The sequence below is a fragment of the Drosophila serrata genome, unplaced genomic scaffold (assembly GCF_035046125.1).
Source record: "Drosophila serrata isolate PLE 108 unplaced genomic scaffold, ASM3504612v1 contig_190, whole genome shotgun sequence".
In the NCBI taxonomy this organism is placed as follows: Eukaryota; Metazoa; Arthropoda; class Insecta; order Diptera; family Drosophilidae; genus Drosophila; species Drosophila serrata.
The window spans coordinates 1,164,501-1,183,230 of NW_028257088.1; the positions used below are offsets into that span (position 1 = coordinate 1,164,501).

General features: G+C 49.0%; 5 protein-coding genes and 1 pseudogene across 12 annotated transcripts in view; 4 read left to right on the forward strand and 2 right to left on the reverse strand.

The window, feature by feature from the left end:
* The first annotated feature begins 1,312 nt into the window (after positions 1-1,312).
* Positions 1,313-2,651, forward strand: LOC110182479 (uncharacterized; annotated as a pseudogene). Its single transcript, XR_015270830.1, has 2 exons — positions 1,313-2,123; positions 2,513-2,651. The product of XR_015270830.1 is annotated as an uncharacterized LOC110182479 (transcript).
* Positions 2,513-5,060, forward strand: LOC147644306 (uncharacterized). The gene is made up of 3 exons (XM_086829365.1): positions 2,513-2,726; positions 2,898-3,367; positions 3,745-5,060. The coding sequence occupies exons 1-3, from the start codon at positions 2,513-2,515 to the stop codon at positions 4,615-4,617; spliced, it is 1,557 nt and encodes a 518-aa protein (XP_086685491.1). The 3' UTR covers positions 4,618-5,060.
* Lrpprc2 (Leucine-rich pentatricopeptide repeat containing 2) lies at positions 5,042-9,667 on the forward strand. 3 transcript variants are annotated; one of them, XM_086829351.1, is made up of 5 exons: positions 5,042-5,684; positions 5,741-5,776; positions 5,966-8,264; positions 8,320-9,250; positions 9,317-9,667. In XM_086829351.1, the coding sequence occupies exons 3-4, from the start codon at positions 5,975-5,977 to the stop codon at positions 9,246-9,248; spliced, it is 3,219 nt and encodes a 1,072-aa protein (XP_086685477.1). In that variant the 5' UTR covers positions 5,042-5,684; positions 5,741-5,776; positions 5,966-5,974; the 3' UTR covers positions 9,249-9,250; positions 9,317-9,667. The 3 variants fall into 3 exon arrangements, with proteins under 3 accessions (XP_086685477.1, XP_086685476.1, XP_020806148.2); XM_086829350.1 differs by having other exon boundaries at positions 8,320-9,667; XM_020950489.2 differs by lacking the exons at positions 5,042-5,684; positions 5,741-5,776 and having other exon boundaries at positions 5,840-8,264; positions 8,320-9,667.
* Positions 9,317-11,214, forward strand: LOC110182457 (uncharacterized). Its single transcript, XM_020950493.2, has 3 exons — positions 9,317-10,367; positions 10,421-10,620; positions 10,689-11,214. Exons 1-3 carry the CDS (start codon positions 9,537-9,539, stop codon positions 10,993-10,995), a joined length of 1,338 nt encoding a protein of 445 aa, XP_020806152.2. The 5' UTR covers positions 9,317-9,536; the 3' UTR covers positions 10,996-11,214.
* Positions 11,215-12,477: 1,263 nt separating this feature from the next.
* Positions 12,478-16,862, reverse strand: Gr2a (Gustatory receptor 2a). Of its 2 annotated transcripts, XM_020950514.2 has the most exons (5): positions 14,561-15,890; positions 13,401-14,463; positions 13,278-13,346; positions 13,136-13,225; positions 12,478-13,074 (listed from the first exon to the last, which is right to left on the reverse strand). In XM_020950514.2, the coding sequence occupies exons 2-5, from the start codon at positions 14,421-14,423 to the stop codon at positions 12,985-12,987; spliced, it is 1,272 nt and encodes a 423-aa protein (XP_020806173.2). In that variant the 5' UTR covers positions 14,424-14,463; positions 14,561-15,890; the 3' UTR covers positions 12,478-12,984. The 2 variants fall into 2 exon arrangements, with proteins under 2 accessions (XP_020806173.2, XP_086685479.1); XM_086829353.1 differs by having other exon boundaries at positions 13,401-16,862.
* Positions 16,863-17,910: 1,048 nt separating this feature from the next.
* Positions 17,911-18,730, reverse strand: part of futsch (microtubule-associated protein futsch) — a 78,324-nt gene continuing 77,504 nt past the window's right edge. For all 4 annotated transcript variants that reach the window (XM_086829348.1, XM_086829347.1, XM_086829346.1 and 1 more), the window contains one exon: positions 17,911-18,728. In XM_086829348.1, coding sequence (XP_086685474.1) covers positions 18,559-18,728 — 170 coding nt within the window. In that variant the 3' untranslated portion in view covers positions 17,911-18,558. The remainder of the gene's footprint in view (positions 18,729-18,730) is intronic.

The window sequence follows — 18,730 nt, forward strand, 5'->3', positions numbered from 1 at the left end:
GGATCGCTCAATGAGCTTGAGTGTCATCCACTTAGGAAGCGCCAACCACTGAACTCGCCACAGCACCCACCGCCAGCAACAGCAACAACAATAGCAATATTGACAACAATAACAATAACAATAAGAAATAACAACAATATAAAGTAGGGACGGCGGCAGAGGTCGATGTCGACGTCGTCGTCGTCGCAGTGGCATATGATTATAATACAATGGACGATAATGCGAGCGATCATGTAAATTTTATTAGATTAGATTTGTCTCAGTTTGGCGACGTTTGTTAGGTGGCTTTTTTCGAGCAATTGTCGTTGCTGGACTATTATAATCTGCCGAAGGAGCAAATATTTGGGCAGGGCACGCGAATGGTCGCGGAGTTGGTGTTTAAGTCCTTTTCGAAACGTTCGGAGGCGCTGGAGATAAGCTCTTGCTGCCCCTGGCAAGTACTTTTCATTATTTAGGATTTAACAGTTTGATTTTTAAATAAACAACAAAAATTGTTTAGTATTTCAAATGAAGGTTTCCGAGAGAATGTATTTGTGGTGTAGTATGCCAAACGGCATTTATTATTGCATTATATTATTCCGCTCAAGTGCTCTTTTCTCGTTGAGTGCGAGTGCGATGCTTGGATTTTATTTGTTTTCTCCGCCCTGTGTTCTGTGTGTATTCCGGCGGACGGGGGACGGAAGAGGATCATCTTGAATGGAATTGATCAAGATATCAAGACATCCCAGCAGCGACTCTGCCGGGGTAAATTGAAATAATTCAATTAATTTGCATTGTAAGTATAAGTGGCTTGGATTGTAATCAACAACAAAATCAACAAGATCAGTGAAATCAACTTGAAAACCCGGAGCAGTCCCAGGAAAATCTATTTAAATGAATCAGCATCAACTTTTGTTCAAATTCAAATTCAAATTCAAATTCAAATTCAAACGAAAAACGCGTGCATGGGCTCTATGCTGTGACACCCAAATGGGCACTCACCAGTGAAGCCAGTTTCGGGATTTTTTTTGCCTTACGATTTTATAACAATGCAATGCAAGTAAGTTGCATAAGTCCACTTAGGTATTGTTATTTTATGCTTAACTTGTACAAGAATGAATTCCATGTTTAAATAAAATTAGCTTGAGGCAAGCAGTTAAATGCTTTGTCGCTCGACAGTGCTGCCAGTTTCTTTAGTAGCTATAAACTAAGCAGTAGTCTATCGATAGCTCTTTCTATCGAATCGTGCAAGCAGTGATTGCTGGTTTGTTTTACTATCGATAGCTCCACCAATCGATTAAACAGCTGATAGCCGGTGCTTGTTGTCTTCTTTTGTCATTTTCGCGAATTAAATTTTAACTTTTGCAGAAACGTTTGTAAAAACGTCCATTAAATAGACCAAAATGCAACGTGCGCGCTTGCTGCCGGGACTGTGCCTCTGCTGGCAGCGTCTAGACCAGCTCCCAGGACGCTTGGCGTGCTCCAACACACCCGGCCACCTGCGCCTCCCAGCAAGCAGCAGCATTCCATCAGCACGGAAACGAAAAACAGCGTACGCAACACGACATCACCAAGACCGCCGGCTAGCAACGAGGAGGTGGAGACGCAGCTGGATGCGTATTATCAGCAGCAGAGCTTGTCCAACTACGACCACTACCAGCGAGTGCTGGAGCAGGTGCACTTCTTGATGGGATTGTGTGTGCCCGAACTGCTGCCCGCGCGGAGCTCCCAGGAGCGTCAGCAACTCTTCCAGAGCCTGTGGACGCAACTTCTAAAGCTGGGTCAACCCACGCTGGCCCACTACCACACGCGGCTTTAGGGATTGCGCCAAAACCGGCTGTCCCTGCCCGATCATCGATCCCAGCTGGCCGATATCGCTGCCTACCTGCCTGCTAGACGTGGCCTGCGCGGCAGGCAACAAGCGCTAAGCCAGCGAGCTGCTGGCCGAGATACGCGAACACAACATCGCTATCACCGAGCGCGAATTCAACTCGCTGCTCCAGGGCCACGCCCGCAATGGAGATCTGGCCGGAACGGAGTCTGGTGCGCATCATGCGCTCCGCTGGCATTCAGCTGGCCACCAGCCCCACCGACGTCCTGCGCTGTGACACTTTGCTTTACGTTTTTATAACAATGCAACTCAGGTAAGTTAATTTTCGCTTAAATATCGCATTTATATTGTACAAGTTTAAATTCCATTAGCTTGAGGCAAGTTTAATGCTTTGTCACTCGACCAGTGCTGCCAGTTTAGTTAAGTGCTATGTCACTCGACCAGTGCTGTCAGTTTAGTTAAGTGCTATGTCACTCGACCAGTGCTGCCAGTTTAGTTAAGTGCTATGTCACTCGACCAGTGCTGCCAGTTTAGTAAATAGCAATAACATAAACATTCGGCTATCGATTACTCTTCCAATCGAATCGAGCAAACAGCTGATTGTATCAGTATCGATAGCTCTACCAATCGAGTATACTGCAAATAGCCAGTGTGTGTTGTTTTCGTGTGTCATTTACGCGAATTAAATTTAAACTTTTGCAGATGCAGCGCCTGCGTGTGGAGTGTGACGAGGAGACGCTGCGCCAATACCTGCTGCCACATCTCAACCAATCCCTGACGCAGCCAGTGGAGAGCGTGAAGGCACTGGAGGCGGTGGGCGTAAGGCCATCGCTGTCGCTGGGTCCGGTGCTGGGGATCCTACTGCAGCAGCACCACCTGCCCGAAGTGATGGAGCTGCTGAAGCGCTACCCAACACGTCTGGAGCTCTCGACTCTGCTGCAGAGTCCAGTCTGTCCAGACCCTCCAGCAAAAAGCACTCCAGCGAGATGAGGACTTTGTGGGCGCCCTGCTACTCCAGATGTGCGGACCGCAGACGCGCCTGCGCATTGAGCCCGCGGCCCTGCTACGCTTCGTGCACGAGCTGCAGCAACGCTTGGAACTACAACTCTCGCCGGCTGCCGCCGAGGCCTTGCGCGCCAGGCCCCCAAGGATGAGGATAGCGCCCAGGGCATGGGCAAGGCCTTGCAGAAGATGCGCGACTCGAAGCTGACGCTGCCGGCGGATGCCGCCTCCCTGCACGGCGGCTTCATCAAGCATCCGCGCGACATGAGTATAGACGAGCTAGAGTGCCACCTGGTGGAACTGGAGGCAAAGCAACTGAATCCTCGCGGCGTTTCGCGCCGCCTGCTGCAGCTCTCCGTGCGCAGCGGGCGCCTGGAGCGTGTCCAGCAGCTGCTGGCCAAGTGTCAAGCCTTGAAGGTGCAGACCAGCCCCGGAATGCTGGCCTCGCGTCCAAAAACGCTGGAGCAACTGAAGAGCACCTATCCAGATAGCACACCAGTGAAGCCAGTTTCCGGATTTTTCTTTGCTTTACGTTTTTATAACAATGCAACTCAGGTAAGTTAATTTTCGCTTAAATATCGCATTTATATTGTACAAGTTTAAATTCCATTAGCTTGAGGCAAGTTCAATGCTTTGTCACTCGACCAGTGCTGCCAGTTTAGTTAAGTGCTATGTCACTCGACCAGTGCTGCCAGTTTTGTTAAGTGCTGTCACTCGATCCGTGCTGCCAGTTTAGTTAAGTGCTATATCACTCGACCAGTGCTGCCTGTTAAGTTAAGTGCTATGTCACTCGACCAGTGTTGCCAGTTTAGTTAATAGCAAGAACGTAAACAGTATTCTATCGATAGCTCTACCAATCGAGTATACTGCAAATAGCCAGTGTGTGTTGTTTTCGTGTGTCATTTACGCGAATTAAATTTAAACTTTTGCAGATGCAGCGCCTGCGTGTGGAGTGCGACGAGGAGACGCTGCGCCAATACCTGCTGCCACATCTCAACCAATCCCTGACGCAGCCAGTGGAGAGCGTGAAGGCACTGGAGGCAGTGGGCGTAAGGCCATCGCTGTCGCTGGGTCCGGTGCTGGGGATCCTAATGCAGCAGCACCACCTGCCCGAAGTGATGGAGCTGCTGAAGCGCTACCCAACGCGTCTGGAGCTCTCGACTCTGCTGCAGCCGCTGGCCTCGCTGGCGGTGAATGCCCGGGCCACCAAGCGATATGAGCCTTTCGCCCAGCTTGTCCAGGCCCTCCAGCAGAAGGCACTCCAGCGAGATGAGGACTTTGTGGGCGCCCTGCTACTCCAGATGTGCGGACCGCAGACGCGCCTGCGCATTGAGCCCGCGGCCCTGCTACGCTTCGTGCACGAGCTGCAACGCTTGGAACTACAACTCTCGCCGGCTGCCGCCGAAGCCTTGCTCTCTGTTGCGCGGCAGGCCCCCAAGGATGAGGATAGCGCCCAGGGCATGGGCAAGGCCTTGCAGAAGATGCGCGACTCGAAGCTGACGCTGCCGGCGGATGCCGCCTCCCTGCACGGCGGCTTCATCAAGCATCCGCGCGACATGAGTATAGACGAGCTAGAGTGCCACCTGGTGGAACTGGAGGCAAAGCAACTGAATCCTCGCGGCGTTTTGCGCCGCCTGCTGCAGCTCTCCGTGCGCAGCGGGCGCCTGGAGCGTGCCCAGCAGCTGCTGGCCAAGTGTCAAGCCTTGAAGGTGCAGACCAGCCCCGGAATGCTGGCCTCGCGTCCAAAAACGCTGGAGCAACTGAAGAGCACCTATCCAGATAGCAATGCAACTCAGGTAAGTTAATTTTCGCTTAAATATCGCAATTATATTGTACAAGTTTAAATTCCATTAGCTTGAGGCAAGTTAAATGCTTTGTCACTCGACCAGTGCTGCCAGTTTACTTAAGTGCTATGTCACTCGACCAGTGCTGCCAGTTTAGTTAAGTGCTATGGCACTCGACCACTGCTGCCAGTTTAGTTAATTGCTATAACGTAAACAGTAGGCTATCGATAGCTCTTCCAATCAAGTCCAGCAAACAGATGATTGCCGGTTTGTGCGAGTAATTAATTATCGATTACTCTTCCTATCGAATCGAGCAAGCAATTGGTTGCCGGTTTGTGCAAGTTATTGACTATCGACTACTCTTGCAATCGAATCTCAGCAAACAGCTGATTGCCGGTTTGTGCAATTAATTGACTATCGATTACTCCACCAATCGATTATACAGCTAATTGCCGGTGCGTGTTTTCGTGTGTCATTTCCGCGAATTAAATTTAAACTTTTGGGACATAAAACGTCCAATAAATAAATCAAAATGCAACGTGCGCGCTTGTTGCCGGAACTGTGCCTCTGCTGGCAGCGTCTAAACCACCTCCCAGGACGCTTGGCGCGCTCCAAGAAACTCGGCCACCTACGCCTCCCAGCTAGCAGCAGCGTTTCATCAGCACGGAGAGGGAAAAACAGCAAACGCAACACCACATCGCCAAGACCGCCGTCTAGCTACGAGGAGGCGTGGACGCAGCTAAATTCGTCGAGATCGTTGCCTACCATGGCGCCGCCGATGCTGGGTTATACAGCGACCTGCTAGACGTGGCCTGCGCGGCAGGCAACATGCGCCAAGCCAGCGAGCTGCTGGCCGAGATGCGCGAGCATAACTTCGCCCTCAACTTCAACTTTCTGCTCCAGATCCACGCGCGCAATGGAAATCTGGCCGGAACGGAGTCTGTGGTTGACAGCAAGCGCTCCGCTGGCATTCAGCAGACCACCAGCACCACCTAGGACCTGCGTTGTGACACTCAAATATGACCACACCAGTGAAGCCAATTTCCGGATTGTTCCTTGTTATACGTTTTTATGACAATGCAACTCAAGTAAGTTAATTTACGCTCAACTACTGCATATATTTGTAAAACTGTACATTCCTTAGCTCTTCCAATCGTATCGAGCAAACAGCTGATAGCAGGTATGTGCAATTAATTGACTATCGATTACTCTTCCAATCGAATCGAGCATACAGCTGATGGTCGGTTTGTGCAAGTAATTGACTATCGATTACTCTATCAATCGATTATACAGCTAATTGCCGGTGCGTGTTTTCGTGTCATTTCCGCGAATTAAATTTTAACTTTTGGGACGGAAAACGTCCATATAGTAGGCCAAAATGCAACGTGCGCGCTTGTTGCCGAGACTGTGCCTCTGCTGGCAGCGTTTAGACCAGCTCCCAGGACGCTTGGTGTGCTCCACGAGAGCCGGCCAGCGTTATGCAATTGCAACGCCGGCGGCTTTGACTTTTCCGGCACCGCCACCTGCGCCTTCCAGCCAGCAGCAGCGTTTTCTCAGCACGGAGAGGAAAAGCAGCAAACGCAACACCACATCGCCAAGACCGCCAGCAAGCATCGAGGAGGTGTGGACGCAGCTGGAGGCGTACTATCAGCAGCATAGCTTGCTCAACTACGACCACTGCCAGCGAGTGCTTGAGCATCTGCAACAGGAGAAGACATCTACGGTAAGTGTCGAGCAGGTACACTTCTTGCTGGGATCGTGTGTGCCCGAACTGCTGCCCGCGCGGAGCGCCCAGGAGCGTCAGCAACTCTTCCAGAGCCTGTGGACGCAACTTCTAAAGCTGGGTCAACCCACACTGGCCCACTACCACACGCGGCTTCAGGTATTGCGCCAAAACCGGCTATCCCTGCCCGATCATCGTTCGCTGCTGGCCGAGATCGCTGTCTACCATGGCGCCGCTGATGCAGGGCTATACAGCGACCTGCTAGATGTGGCCTGCGCCGCAGGCAACATGCGCCAAGCCAGCGAGCTGCTGGCCGAGATGCGCGAGCACAACTTCGCCCTCACCGAGCGCAACTTCAACTCGCTGCTCCAGGGCCACGCCCGCAATGGAGATCTAGCCGGAACAGAGTCTGTGGTGGGCAGCATGCGCTCCGCTGGCATTCAGCTGGGCACCAGCACCACCGAGGCGCTGCGGTTCGAGGCGCTCGTAGAGAACGGCCAGCTTGAGCGTGCCAAGGAAGTGTTGCAGGCGACGACGGGATTCAGCCATGCCCAGCTACTCCAGATGCTGCGGGCGGTTGTCGCTGCCAAAAATGTGGACGCACAGCTTGTCCAGCAGCTAGTTAACGAAATGCCGCGCGAGTTTCTTACTGGACTGGATCTGCCGCCTGCCCTGAAGAGCCTGTGCATCCAGCTGCTACATGAGGGACGGCCCGAGGTGGTCATTCAGCTGGTGGCCGCATTGCCGGCGCCCAATCACACCCAGAACCAGAACGTCGACGAGTATGGCAGCCTGCTGCTTCAGGAATTCTTCCGTGCCAACATTCCCTTAAAGGAGACCCTCCAGTTTGCCCGCCAGCTGGTTCAGCGAGGACAGAATCCTCGCGCCCTACACCTCCTCGTAGAGCTGGCCCTGCGCCGCCTGCCCTCTTCGGCGCTCGGCTGCCTGGAGGCCCTGGCCGCCGCCGGCGAAGAGCTGCGTCCACACTACTTTTGGCCCCTGATCCTGCATCACTATCGACGCGAGGGCGAAAGCGGCATGCTGCGGCTTGTGGCCGAGATGCAACGCCTGCGTGTGGAGTGCGACGAGGAGACGCTGCGCCAATACCTGCTGCCACATCTCAACCAATCCCTGACGCAGCCAGTGGAGAGCGTGAAGGCACTGGAGGCAGTGGGCGTAAGGCCATCGCTGTCGCTGGGTCCGGTGCTGGGGATCCTACTGCAGCAGCACCACCTGCCCGAAGTGATGGAGCTGCTGAAGCGCTACCCAACGCGTCTGGAGCTCTCGACTCTGCTGCAGCCGCTGGCCTCGCTGGCGGTGAATGCCCGGGCCACCAAGCGATATGAGCCTTTCGCCCAGCTTGTCCAGGCCCTCCAGCAGAAGGCACTCCAGCGAGATGAGGACTTTGTGGGCGCCCTGCTACTCCAGATGTGCGGACCGCAGACGCGCCTGCGCATTGAGCCCGCGGCCCTGCTACGCTTCGTGCACGAGCTGCAACGCTTGGAACTACAACTCTCGCCGGCTGCCGCCGAAGCCTTGCTCTCTGTTGCACGCCAGGCCCCCAAGGATGTGGATAGCGCCCAGGGCATGGGCAAGGCCTTGCAGAAGATGCGCAACTCGAAGCTGACGCTGCCGGCGGATGCCGCCTCCCTGCACGGCGGCTTCATCAAGCATCCGCGCGACATGAGTATAGACGAGCTAGAGTGCCACCTGGTGGAACTGGAGGCAAAGCAACTGAATCCTCGCGGCGTTTTGCGCCGCCTGCTGCAGCTCTCCGTGCGCAGCGGGCGCCTGGAGCGTGCCCAGCAGCTGCTGGCCAAGTGTCAAGCCTTGAAGGTGCAGACCAGCGCCGGAATGCTGGCCTCCATTCTGGATCTACACATTAAGCTAAGCGACCTGCCGCGCGCCCAAAAGACGTTGGAGCAACTGAAGAGCACCTATCCAGGTAAGAAGCTCTGGACCTTCGCTCCCTCCGATCATACTAACCCCTTTCCTTTTAGCCTTCCAGCTGGACGAGCACAAGCTAATCGACTTTGCCGCCCTGTTAGTCCGCGGGGAGCAGCTAGAGTCCGCCAAGCAGCTGCTTCGACAGCGGTCGGAAGAGCACAAGATTGTTGGAGGTGACTATGTGATTAAGAACGTGTGGCAGCTCCTGAACAATGTGGCCCAGGTGGCTGCATCCCTCCCTCCAAGTAGCACAGAGGAGAAACCCACAAATCACACACTCGAGATGCTGGATTATCTGCGGAGCCTGGGCTATTGCCAATCCCACAATGCCCTGCTGGGACCTGTGGTGCGCGAGTGGCTCTTGAAGGGTGACTTGGATGCGGCGGTGGCCGAGTTCCAGCGACTGGCCAGCAAGCACAAGCACACGCCCCTGCAGTTTGAGATGCTCTCGCTGCTGGTGCGCCTGGGCAATGGCGATGAGCAGGAGCTGGCACGCTTCCAGGCAAGCAACACGACACCTCAGACCGCCCAGCAGCATCTGGCAACGGTCACGACGACCGTGAGCCGCGTCCATGGAGCGGCCAATATGAACAGCGCCCTCCTACTGGCCCTGGCCGAGTCGGGAACGGAGAGCCAGCTGCGCCGGCTAATAATCAACCCTGAGTTCCGCATCAACCATGAGCTGCTGCTTAAGAACTGCGAGCACCTGGGTCAGGAGGGAGCAGTGCGCACGCTGCTCCGCTTGGCACGTGGCGTGCGAGGTGTCCAGCGAACCATTGACGAGCAGAAGATCTACGATCTGCTGCTGGCTCAGTTCTGCCGCAGCAACGACTACGAGGCGGCGCTGAATCTGTTCGAGCGCCTGGAGGCCGACGACGAGCTGAAGGTGTCGCAGGAGTTCCTGCGCAACCTAGTGCACCTGTTGAACGTGAACCAAGTGGAGATACCCAGCGGGATAGCCCTCCGCGCCCAGATTAGATAACTGTGAGCATTTTTCTAATTTAAATTAGCTTTTTTTTTTTTAACTTTTACTTTTACTATTGCTAAAAGGGTTTTCGGAAAACCCAAATTCAACCTCTTAAATTTTAAAAAAGAAAGTCAAGTAGGCCTTGGAGTACATCTAACCAGATCGGTTAACGTCAGTATAGTTCGGTTTTCCATTGTCGCAGATGATTTTCAAACGCGTCGCAAGTAATATCCAATTTAACAATCAGCTCCCTATCGTGCCTCTTTTTTTTGCGACATACTCAGATCCAAATTTTAGTTATTTATGTTCCGTGCCTTATATCGCCGGCTGCGCAAGCGGAAGCAGCCACATCGACGCGAACAGGGGGACGACGTGCCCACTCTTATCAATATCCAGGCGCAGGCAAAAATTGAAGAAGAATTAGTGAAAGAAAACAACGACAACGAGGCTGCCACCACCTCCTCTTCCACATCCACCACTGTGGCCAGCAAGAGCCAGCAAACACTGCCCACAAACACCGAGCATCTGAAGGTGCTGGCCACTCGCCAGCAGATATTAATGCTGTTGAGCCGTATCTGCGATGAGGCCGAAGGCGATAGCGACACCAGCCAGATTGTGCTAGAACTGCTGAGTAGCTATGACGGTGTCATGATGCCATCACCCTCACCCATTGACCGCGTGTCCAAGCAGCTCCTGGGCGTGCTGCGCGAGCAGACCCTCATCAATGCCGGCATAGCCCCAGGCAACGAACGCTATCACTGCTTTGAGAGCGTCGTGCAGAACTACACCAAGATCTACGCGGCCCGCCGCTTCATGGAGCAGCTGCCAGAGTTGGGTCAGGGCGAGGTGCTCCCCCATGTGGCAGCCAACCAGGTTCTGCAGATACCCCTGCTGCTGCGCCAGCTCTGGGGATCGCTGGACAAGATGGAGTTCTTCAACGAAGACACTGCCTTTAAGGCCTATTTGGAGGCACGCCACCATCCGCAGGCGCGCATTCTGAGCGAGCTCCTGCTGACCCGCATCTCGCGCGTCTTTCTTTGCATTGTCAGCTCCACCATGTTCCTGGAGTTCACAGAGCACGAGCTCCTGCACATCCTGCGCAATTGCTACCTCAGTGTCAACTCGGAGATCGAGGTGAGTATCTCGCCTGTCAAATATAGTCCTGTGTTCATAGTTATTCCTTGCAGATCTTCCTATCAATGGTACTCTGGATGGAGCACAACTGGACAGAGTCCGACAACTGTCCCGAACGCCTCCTGTCCAAGGTGCGCTTCGGCCTGATGCCCACCTGGTACCTAACCACCATGGCCAGGGCCAATCGCTGCCAGCACTTCAACCGGGTGATCTGCAGTCCCGGCGTGCAGCGCTTAATAGACCAGGGCTTGCAGTGAGTTGATTGGAGGGGAGGTTTCTGGGTTAATTATCACTACTACATTAACCATATATCCTCCACAGGGATGCCATCACCCTCAAGACGAAGCCACGATTCTCCTCCACCAACGACATGGGGTCAGAGGGACCAACAGCTAAGCAGTCGCTGCCGGAGGAGACTCACCTGCCGCGCGACTGGATTGTCGACACCGAGTGTCTCTATCACCACAAGTGCCACTGCCGGTACTTCGTGTACCCCACCTACGATGTATTCAAGAGTAACCTGGCCAGGATCATTTGCCGCTCGCCCAGCTACTGGCACACCTTCCGGCCCGCCCAGGAGGTTTACCGCAGAGACTTCCGTTGCTGCTCCTCGCCCTACTTCGACTAAATCGATGCCATATTCATTCCATCGCCCTCATTACCTGCAGCCTGTTACATCAAGTCTCCCCCTTTCCGCTTTCGCATCCGCGTGGATCACCCGATCCTTGGCAGCCCAACCATAGACTTAATGGCAAACCTGTGCATATGCAAAGAATGTCTTTTTTAAAAACACTTTTTAAGTCTTTATTAAACATAACTCTGGTTGTGCCGAGTCTTTGAATCACGACACCAGGTCTATTGTGTGGAATTTTGGTTCCAAAAATGTTGTTGTTGCAGGAAATATAAGGGATTTCTATTCAAATGTGGCAGGTTTTTCATCTTTTGTTGTTGTCATTGCGAATTGTTGTTGCGAAAGAGTGGTTGTTGCTGTAGATGCTCTGCCTTCGATTTGGCCAAATGTTGTTGTTGTAATGTGTGTTGTTTTTGTTGTTGTTGTAATGTGTGTTGTTTTTGTTGTTGTAATGTGTGTTTTTGTTGTTGTTGTAATGTGTGTTGTTGTTGTTGTTGTAATGTGTGTTGTTGTTGTTGTTGTAATGTGTGTTGTTGTTGTTGTAATGTGTGTTGTTGTTGTTGTAATGTGTGTTGTTGTTGTAATGTGTGTTGTTGTTGTTGTAATGTGTGTTGTTGTTGTTGTTGTAATGTGGGTTGTTGTTGTTGTTGTACATACTGTGCAAATCGTGCGGTTGTGTGTTGTACATACTGTGAAATCGTGCGGTTGTGTGTTGCAGAGCCAAGCCTTCGATGTGCTCGGCGTCACTTAAAATTCGACCTGAAATACCAGGCGAACAGAAGGCAGCAGCAAGCAAATTTCCAAAAATAAAAAGTACTTGCCAGTGTCACCACACCCTAAAATTTTTGGCCAGTGTGTCCATATTGAAATTTTTGGATTGCGCGGTTTATCGATTTATTTATCGGTGGCGGTTAATTTAAATTCAAATTTGAATTTACACAGTTTTTGCCAGTGTGACCATATTGTAACTTTTGGCCAGTGTGACCATATTGTGAACTTTCGGTTGACTGATTTATCGATTAATTTATCGTTGGCGGACAATTTAAATTTAAATTTGAATTTTGCACTACTACACCGTGCCCCCAAAAGCATGCAATGTCAAAAATATGCGAAAGTATGCAATTGCAAAAAATGTGTAGCATACTTCTAGGGTGAACAATGAATTTGCAGAAAATTGAAGTTGCTTGCTGCTGCCTTCTGTTCGCCTGGTATTTCAGGCCGAAAATTAAGCGAAATCGAGCACATCGAAGGCCTACAACAACCACAGTATGTACAACAACAACTACAACAACAAGAAAAAAACAGCAACTACAACAACAAAAATAAATGAATTTACATCGAAATCGGGTGTGACCAACTCATTTTTCACTACTTTTGATATATGATAGACCATATCATAAATAACAGCGTTATCGTCATCGAAACTTATCGATTTCTTACGTGGCGGCAAATGACCGACAATTTAAATTCAAATTTAAATTTTGCGGTTATTTTTATTTATTTTACTTTTTTATTGTAATAAACTTTTAGTTGTTGTTGCTTCTATGTAGCCTTTATTCAGATCTAATTCTGACTCTCCTATTTTTGAAACATTAACATTCCAGACCGAAAATGCAGCTCTCCGAATTGAATATTAATGCTTTTTTGCTTATAACTCACGAAGGACTCATTTTCGACCCTATAAACCATATATTTTCTTGATCAGCATCAAAAGCTGAGTCGATCTAGCCGTGTCGGAATGAAATTTTTTTTTTTACTAATTTTTTAAAAATTTTATAAGGAGTTACATCATTGAAATGATCAAAAATTAAAAAAAAAATTATATTTTAAGATTAAAATTCAGTATGCTGGTTTGTTGACCTTACAAAAGCTAGCACGGAAACGTTTTCTGATTGGAAATGAAAGCATTTTTGACAGAGCCATGATAGTTTTTTTCTGCAAGGGTATAAAAAATTCGGTTTCCCGAAAATAGCTTAATTTTTTGTTCTACTCTCTATTCGATCCACTACCATTGCTGGACTCGCTCATGTGAAACTGGATCAGGATGATCAGGTACGTGGTGGTGGCGCCCACAATCTGTGGCAGAATTTTTAGGATTAGTTCCCTGTTTTACTTTAGATCCTCGGAGTACACTCACCGTGTAAAGGAGCGTACAGTCGACGTTGAAGAAGCCGGCGGCACTGAAGTGGAGTCGCTGGTGGAGCAGCTGGAGCGAGAACTGGGTAATCTGTCGAAAAGAAAGCTATTAAATATATATATTTAAGTAAAAGATAACCCACCAGAGCGTTGTGACTATCGTTCCGCAGATCCACGCTGACCTGGTGCAGGCTCAAAGCTAAGCGAGTGGCCTGAAAAAAACGAAAATTAACTGGTTGTCCCGTTCCAGGAGGTAAACTACTCACACACTGAGCGGTGCGGTCGCAGAGCAGCGAGAGGACGAGCACGTTTCCAAGATGGGGAGCCGACCATACCGCGCTGGCCACGATCTGGAGGATGTCGAGAGCCGAGGCAGCCGACTGGCGGAAGTTCAGGAACATCCAGTAGCAATTGGAGGTGATGGCCAGGAAGTCGTTGCCCACCTGCATCAGCATGGAGAGACCGTAGCACCTGTTCAGCAGGGCCACCAGGGCCCAGACTCGTTGGTAGACGACTCTCACTGTCATCAGCCGTTCCATGGCCGCCTGCTCCGGGTCGCCGCAGTCTTCCGGCTTTGGATCTGCTCTCTCTCCCATCGTCGCCGCCTCTGTTGATTTCTGGCTCAGCTGCAGCTGCTGCAGAGCAAGCAGGAGAACGTCCAGGCGTCGACGCACTATCTGGACGGCGGTAAAGATCTGGAAGTAGCGCAGGCCACACACGAGCAGCGGCAGCAGGTAGTATATCCAGTAGACCGGAAACTGGTGGCCAGGAGCCAGTAGCTTTGCTCCCAAAATCAAGCTCTGGCTGAGCGCATAGCCCCAAAGCATCCACATGGCACTGCGCGCAGTCTGGCGGCGCATCTGTAGCAGCCTGCCCTCCGTATCCACTCTCAAGGCCTTGGCCAGCTGCCGGTCAATCTCGCCCAGCTCGGCGTAAAAGTCACGCTGCACCCGGCGCTGCCACAGGGCCTCCAGCAGAGCGGCCACATGAGCCACACGCATGCCCACCAGCTGGATGAAGTCCACGGTGTGCCCGATGCTGGTGATGCTCGTGTCGCCTCCATCACTGCCGCCCACTGCCACCTGGATGCTGCTGTCCTGGAAAAGCCCGTAGGCGGTGAATGCGGTGGCAGCCGCCAGCACGCTCCAGCCGTACAGCTCCAGCCAGCGTGATCGTCGTAGGAGTATGCCATCCGTGTCTGGCGGCGAGGGTGGGGCTAGGTGCCAGTGCCACAGATTGCACACTCGGCATACGCGATGCAGCGGCTCCAGCGCTTTCAGCGTGTCCATGCCGTATGGATTGGATATGGATGGGGTTAGCTCTATCTATCTGTGGGTGAGATACAAATTCGATTAGTCTTATCTCTGTGCTTGTTCCGCTAATGGAACCCCCAGTGGGATTGCTCTTGAGGGCAATACTTACTTACCTGCAACAACCGCTCTCTAGGAGATACCTCAATGCAGTGAGCTATTAGTCAGGTGCTTCAGTGGCATCTGATGGCTGCCATAGAAGTCCTAAGTACCTCTCATCCATCATTATCCATTAAGTCATCAGTGTCCCATCAATCATGGTGGCTCAACAAGGGTGGCGTGGCTGCAAGCTGAAATTAGCCTGGGAAACCGGGAACCTAGAACCTGTAGGGCACTAAAAATACCTGCAAGGCTTTTAAGGACAATGAACAGACACCACCCGGGACTTCACATAAATACGTTTATTATAATTTTCAGATTTTTTGGTTTTTTTTTGTTTTTAGTTTTGTTTTTGAAATAGTTGAGATAAGCTTGACGTTCATAAAATGTAATACATATATATATCGATTTCTTCGCCTGCCCGTTCTTCGGCTAACCTCTCGCTCCCTGTCTCTCAGTGTCTCTGTGTCTGTCTGACCTTTATCGATAATCGATATCATTTTTTTTGTGCTATCCTCCACTCCTTCAATCCGCCGACTCTTTCCTGGGTATATTATAGGCTATATATGGCTACGGATATATCCTATGCATACCATCGGCCATCGGTAAGGTTAGCGTTGTTTTGTAACAATTTACTCTGCATGCATTTTTTGTTTTGTTTTGCTGTTACTAATGATTATATAGAGCACACGGATCACACACACAGCTGCACTGTATAGTTTATAGATTATATATCGATTTGCATTCGATTATAGATCTCTCAGCTGGTGGCAGGTGTGTGTGCGAGCCCGGGCGCGTAGTATGTATATTTGATTTAAATCGAAGCTGCTAAAAAGTAAAAGCAAATTCAACAAACAAACGCTCGTACAGGTTCGATATACGATCGATATAAATCGATACATTGATTCTTACGCTAGTTATATAAGGTATGGATGCAGATATCGTTTGTTCTCTGGATAATAAGGCAATGGATGCATGTCTTGTGTGTGTTTGTGGGTGACGAGTGTGTCTTGAGTGTGGTTAGTATTTGATCTGACCCGATCTGATCTGATCGATCGGATCGGGATCTGTCAACGAAACTACATAAACAAAAATACAAACAAAAAATAATAAATAAAATACGGGGCAAAAGTTAACAAGTTTCATATTTCATAATCTTTGTTTCGTTTTGTTGTTTTTCTTTTAAGGGGAAATTCGTTTCATGAAAGGCAAAAATGATCTTCATCGCGATGAGAAGAGTGTTCTTTTTTAGCGGATTTTCGCACATTTTTTGTTTAGTTTTTCTTGTTTTTTTTTTGTTTTTTTTTTTAAGCAACATCAATACGCTCAAGTACATATATATATGTAATTATATATAGATATATAGTGTATATAGTTCACGTGTGAGTGTGTCTGTGTGTGGGTGTGGAGTATTCTTTAACTTTAAATCGCTCGATTTCTTGTCTTTATTTTCTTAGTTTTGTTTCGCTTAGCGCACGAATTTTGAAAAATAATTAAATATACGTAATAAAATGTATGCTTTCTTCTGTGTTTTTCTTAATTTTTCTTGTTTTTTTTTTTCGTTTTTCATTCTTGGTTATTACATTTTAAAAATCCTTGAAGCGGAGACTGCAATATATGCTTTTTTGCTGCTTTTTGTTTGCTTTTGCTTTGCTGCTTTGGTAATCAAAAGATCATTCTCTCTGTGGATCATCAGAATCCACTGATATTACGGAGCGGGAAACGTGGAGAGAGATCCAGGATGTCCTGGCCCCTGACTCTGTGCTAGTTTTGTGTATAATTTCGCTTAAATTTCGCTGGTTCGCTTAGCTGCTTTATTTCTTTTATGTTATCAAACGCTTTTGTAGACTCTGGACGGTTTGCCAGTGTTGTCAGTTGTCAGTTGCCCGCTAATCTCCTCCCGAATTTGGATTGGTTGCTGCTCTGTTGCACACATCATAATTAATACGAGATATTTATTTATGTATATAAAAAGCAACACAAAAATATATATACGCGTAGCCTACAAAAAAGTCTGCCGAGTCTTCTCATTTTGTCTTTTTTCGTTTTGTTTGTTTTTATAATTGTAACTGGCTCGTTTTCTTTTATTTTACCATTTGGACTGTTTTTTTTCTCTTTAAGTGGCCTCGAATTTGCTTGTTCCGTTTTTTATTATTTTTGTGATTAAAATTGTTTAATTCTGCTCATCATGCTCCTTCTGCTGCCTCTCGGTTTAGTTGTTTTGTTTAAGTATTTTGTTTGTTTGCTTGTTTTTATTTGTTTGTTTGCAAATTTGTTATTCTATGACTATGAAAAAGTAAAAAAAATATAGAAAAATAACCTTCATACATTCACTTTGTGTGTACCCTCTGCTTTCTTCATTTTAATCGTATTATAGTTATGACTCTCTGCTCTCACGTCTTTCGCTTTTTGTCTCACAAATAGCTGTCTCCCAACATTGCCCAAAAAACCAACCATAAAAAACCAACCCCAAGTCCCAGCCCTCCCCCCCAATCACAAGCCCCCCTTTCTAGTCCCCCCCTTGTATCCTGTAGCCTTATATAGTATCATCAGCATTGACTTTGTCTTCGTCATCGTCTTCGTCTATGTCCTCCTCGTCCTTCCACGACTCTTCCTCAATCCTAGCTCCTTTCAGCAACAGCAATCGATGCCCCCTCCTAGTCCCATTCCTGCTCATCCTTTATCCTTTTCCTCTTCTATTCTTCCTGTTCCTTCTGCTCCATTAACTCTTCCTGCTCATCATCTCTCCTAGCCTTTAGCTCCCTATTCTGGAAGTGTACGTATATCGTTTGCTATATAGATCTGATCTTTTTTAGGGTTCAAGCAACGACACTGTAAACATCAAAATGCGTAACGCCATAGCGCCATGAAAGGATCTCTCGCGCGTTACGCATCTTGATCCTTATAATGTCCCTGGTTTAAGTCTTTCGAAAACTCTGAACAAAAATGGTAAAGGATTTAATCTTCACAACAAAACAAAAAACGTTAGGTAATTGGTTAACGGAGACAGTGCTTATGGTTTATATTCGGGGATCATCGGTTGGATTATTGACTCTGCTCAAGGGTTAAATCGTAATCATTGTCGCGGGGTTTGATTAAGTTTTTCGATCCGTTACCGGATCTCCTCCTGCCTCTGCTCGGTGTGTATCCTAATAACTACGTAGCGCTCTCTCTTTCTCTGACTTGTTTTAGTTAGTTTATGCTTCTTTCTCGCTTCGCTTTTAAAATTCAAAAATACCTCGTAAAAGTTTAGAGACTAATACATTAAACATGAATATTACTTGTTTTTTGTTTACTTTTACTTTGACTTTTTCTTTAAATATATATATAATATATCGAGTTTTTCTTTGCTTTACTTTACTTCTTCTTTAATTTTCTGTGTGTTTCTTTTTTACTCATCATCATCATTTGTTTGTAACTCTTTCTCCGTATTATTTTTCTTTGGTTTTCTCTCTTGGTTTAGCTCTTTCTTCTTTGGTTTTCGCTTTTTTGCTTTGTATATTTTTGCTATTTTTGATCTTTGGTTTAATAGACAAAGGTAGCGCTTGACTGGCGTAAGGTGCTTATTTTGTTTTCGGTTTCTTATGTAATTAATTACTTGAAAATAAAATATGAATTAATTACCTAGCTCTCCTGGTGTTAAGCGCGGCGTAAGCTCAATATATAGACGGCGATAAATGGCTAACAAAGTGGCGTCAATTGCGTGACCCCGGGACTCCGCCATATATTAGCTCTGCGTCCAGCTGCTTATATCCTTCGCCGCTCTGTCATGCTGCTCCTTGCTACTGCTCCTTGCTCCTGCTCCTTGCTCCTGCTCCCCATTGCTGTTGCTGTCTGCCAGAGCTCTCGAGTCCCATCACTTTACAAGTTTTACAGGGACTCCAGTCTCTGGCAGAGCTCTTCGCTCTCGTTACTCTCCTCGTTCCTAGTCGTGGTTGGGTGCATGGTGTTGGTTCTCGGTTGGCTCCCCTCCTCAGGTATCGTCGAAGGCTATGAAGAGGCCCGGTGTCGTGGCCTAGAACTCCAGGCGATAGGCTGAGCAGGAGGTCTCATGATCCTGCAGATTGATGGTGCAGCGCGAGGCGGAGGGCGAGAGGTCGATGCGGTGCTTGGCTAGCAGCTCCTCGTTTTCGGCCACCCAATAGCCCAGCACATCCGTATCATATGTGGGTATTATGGTGACCTCT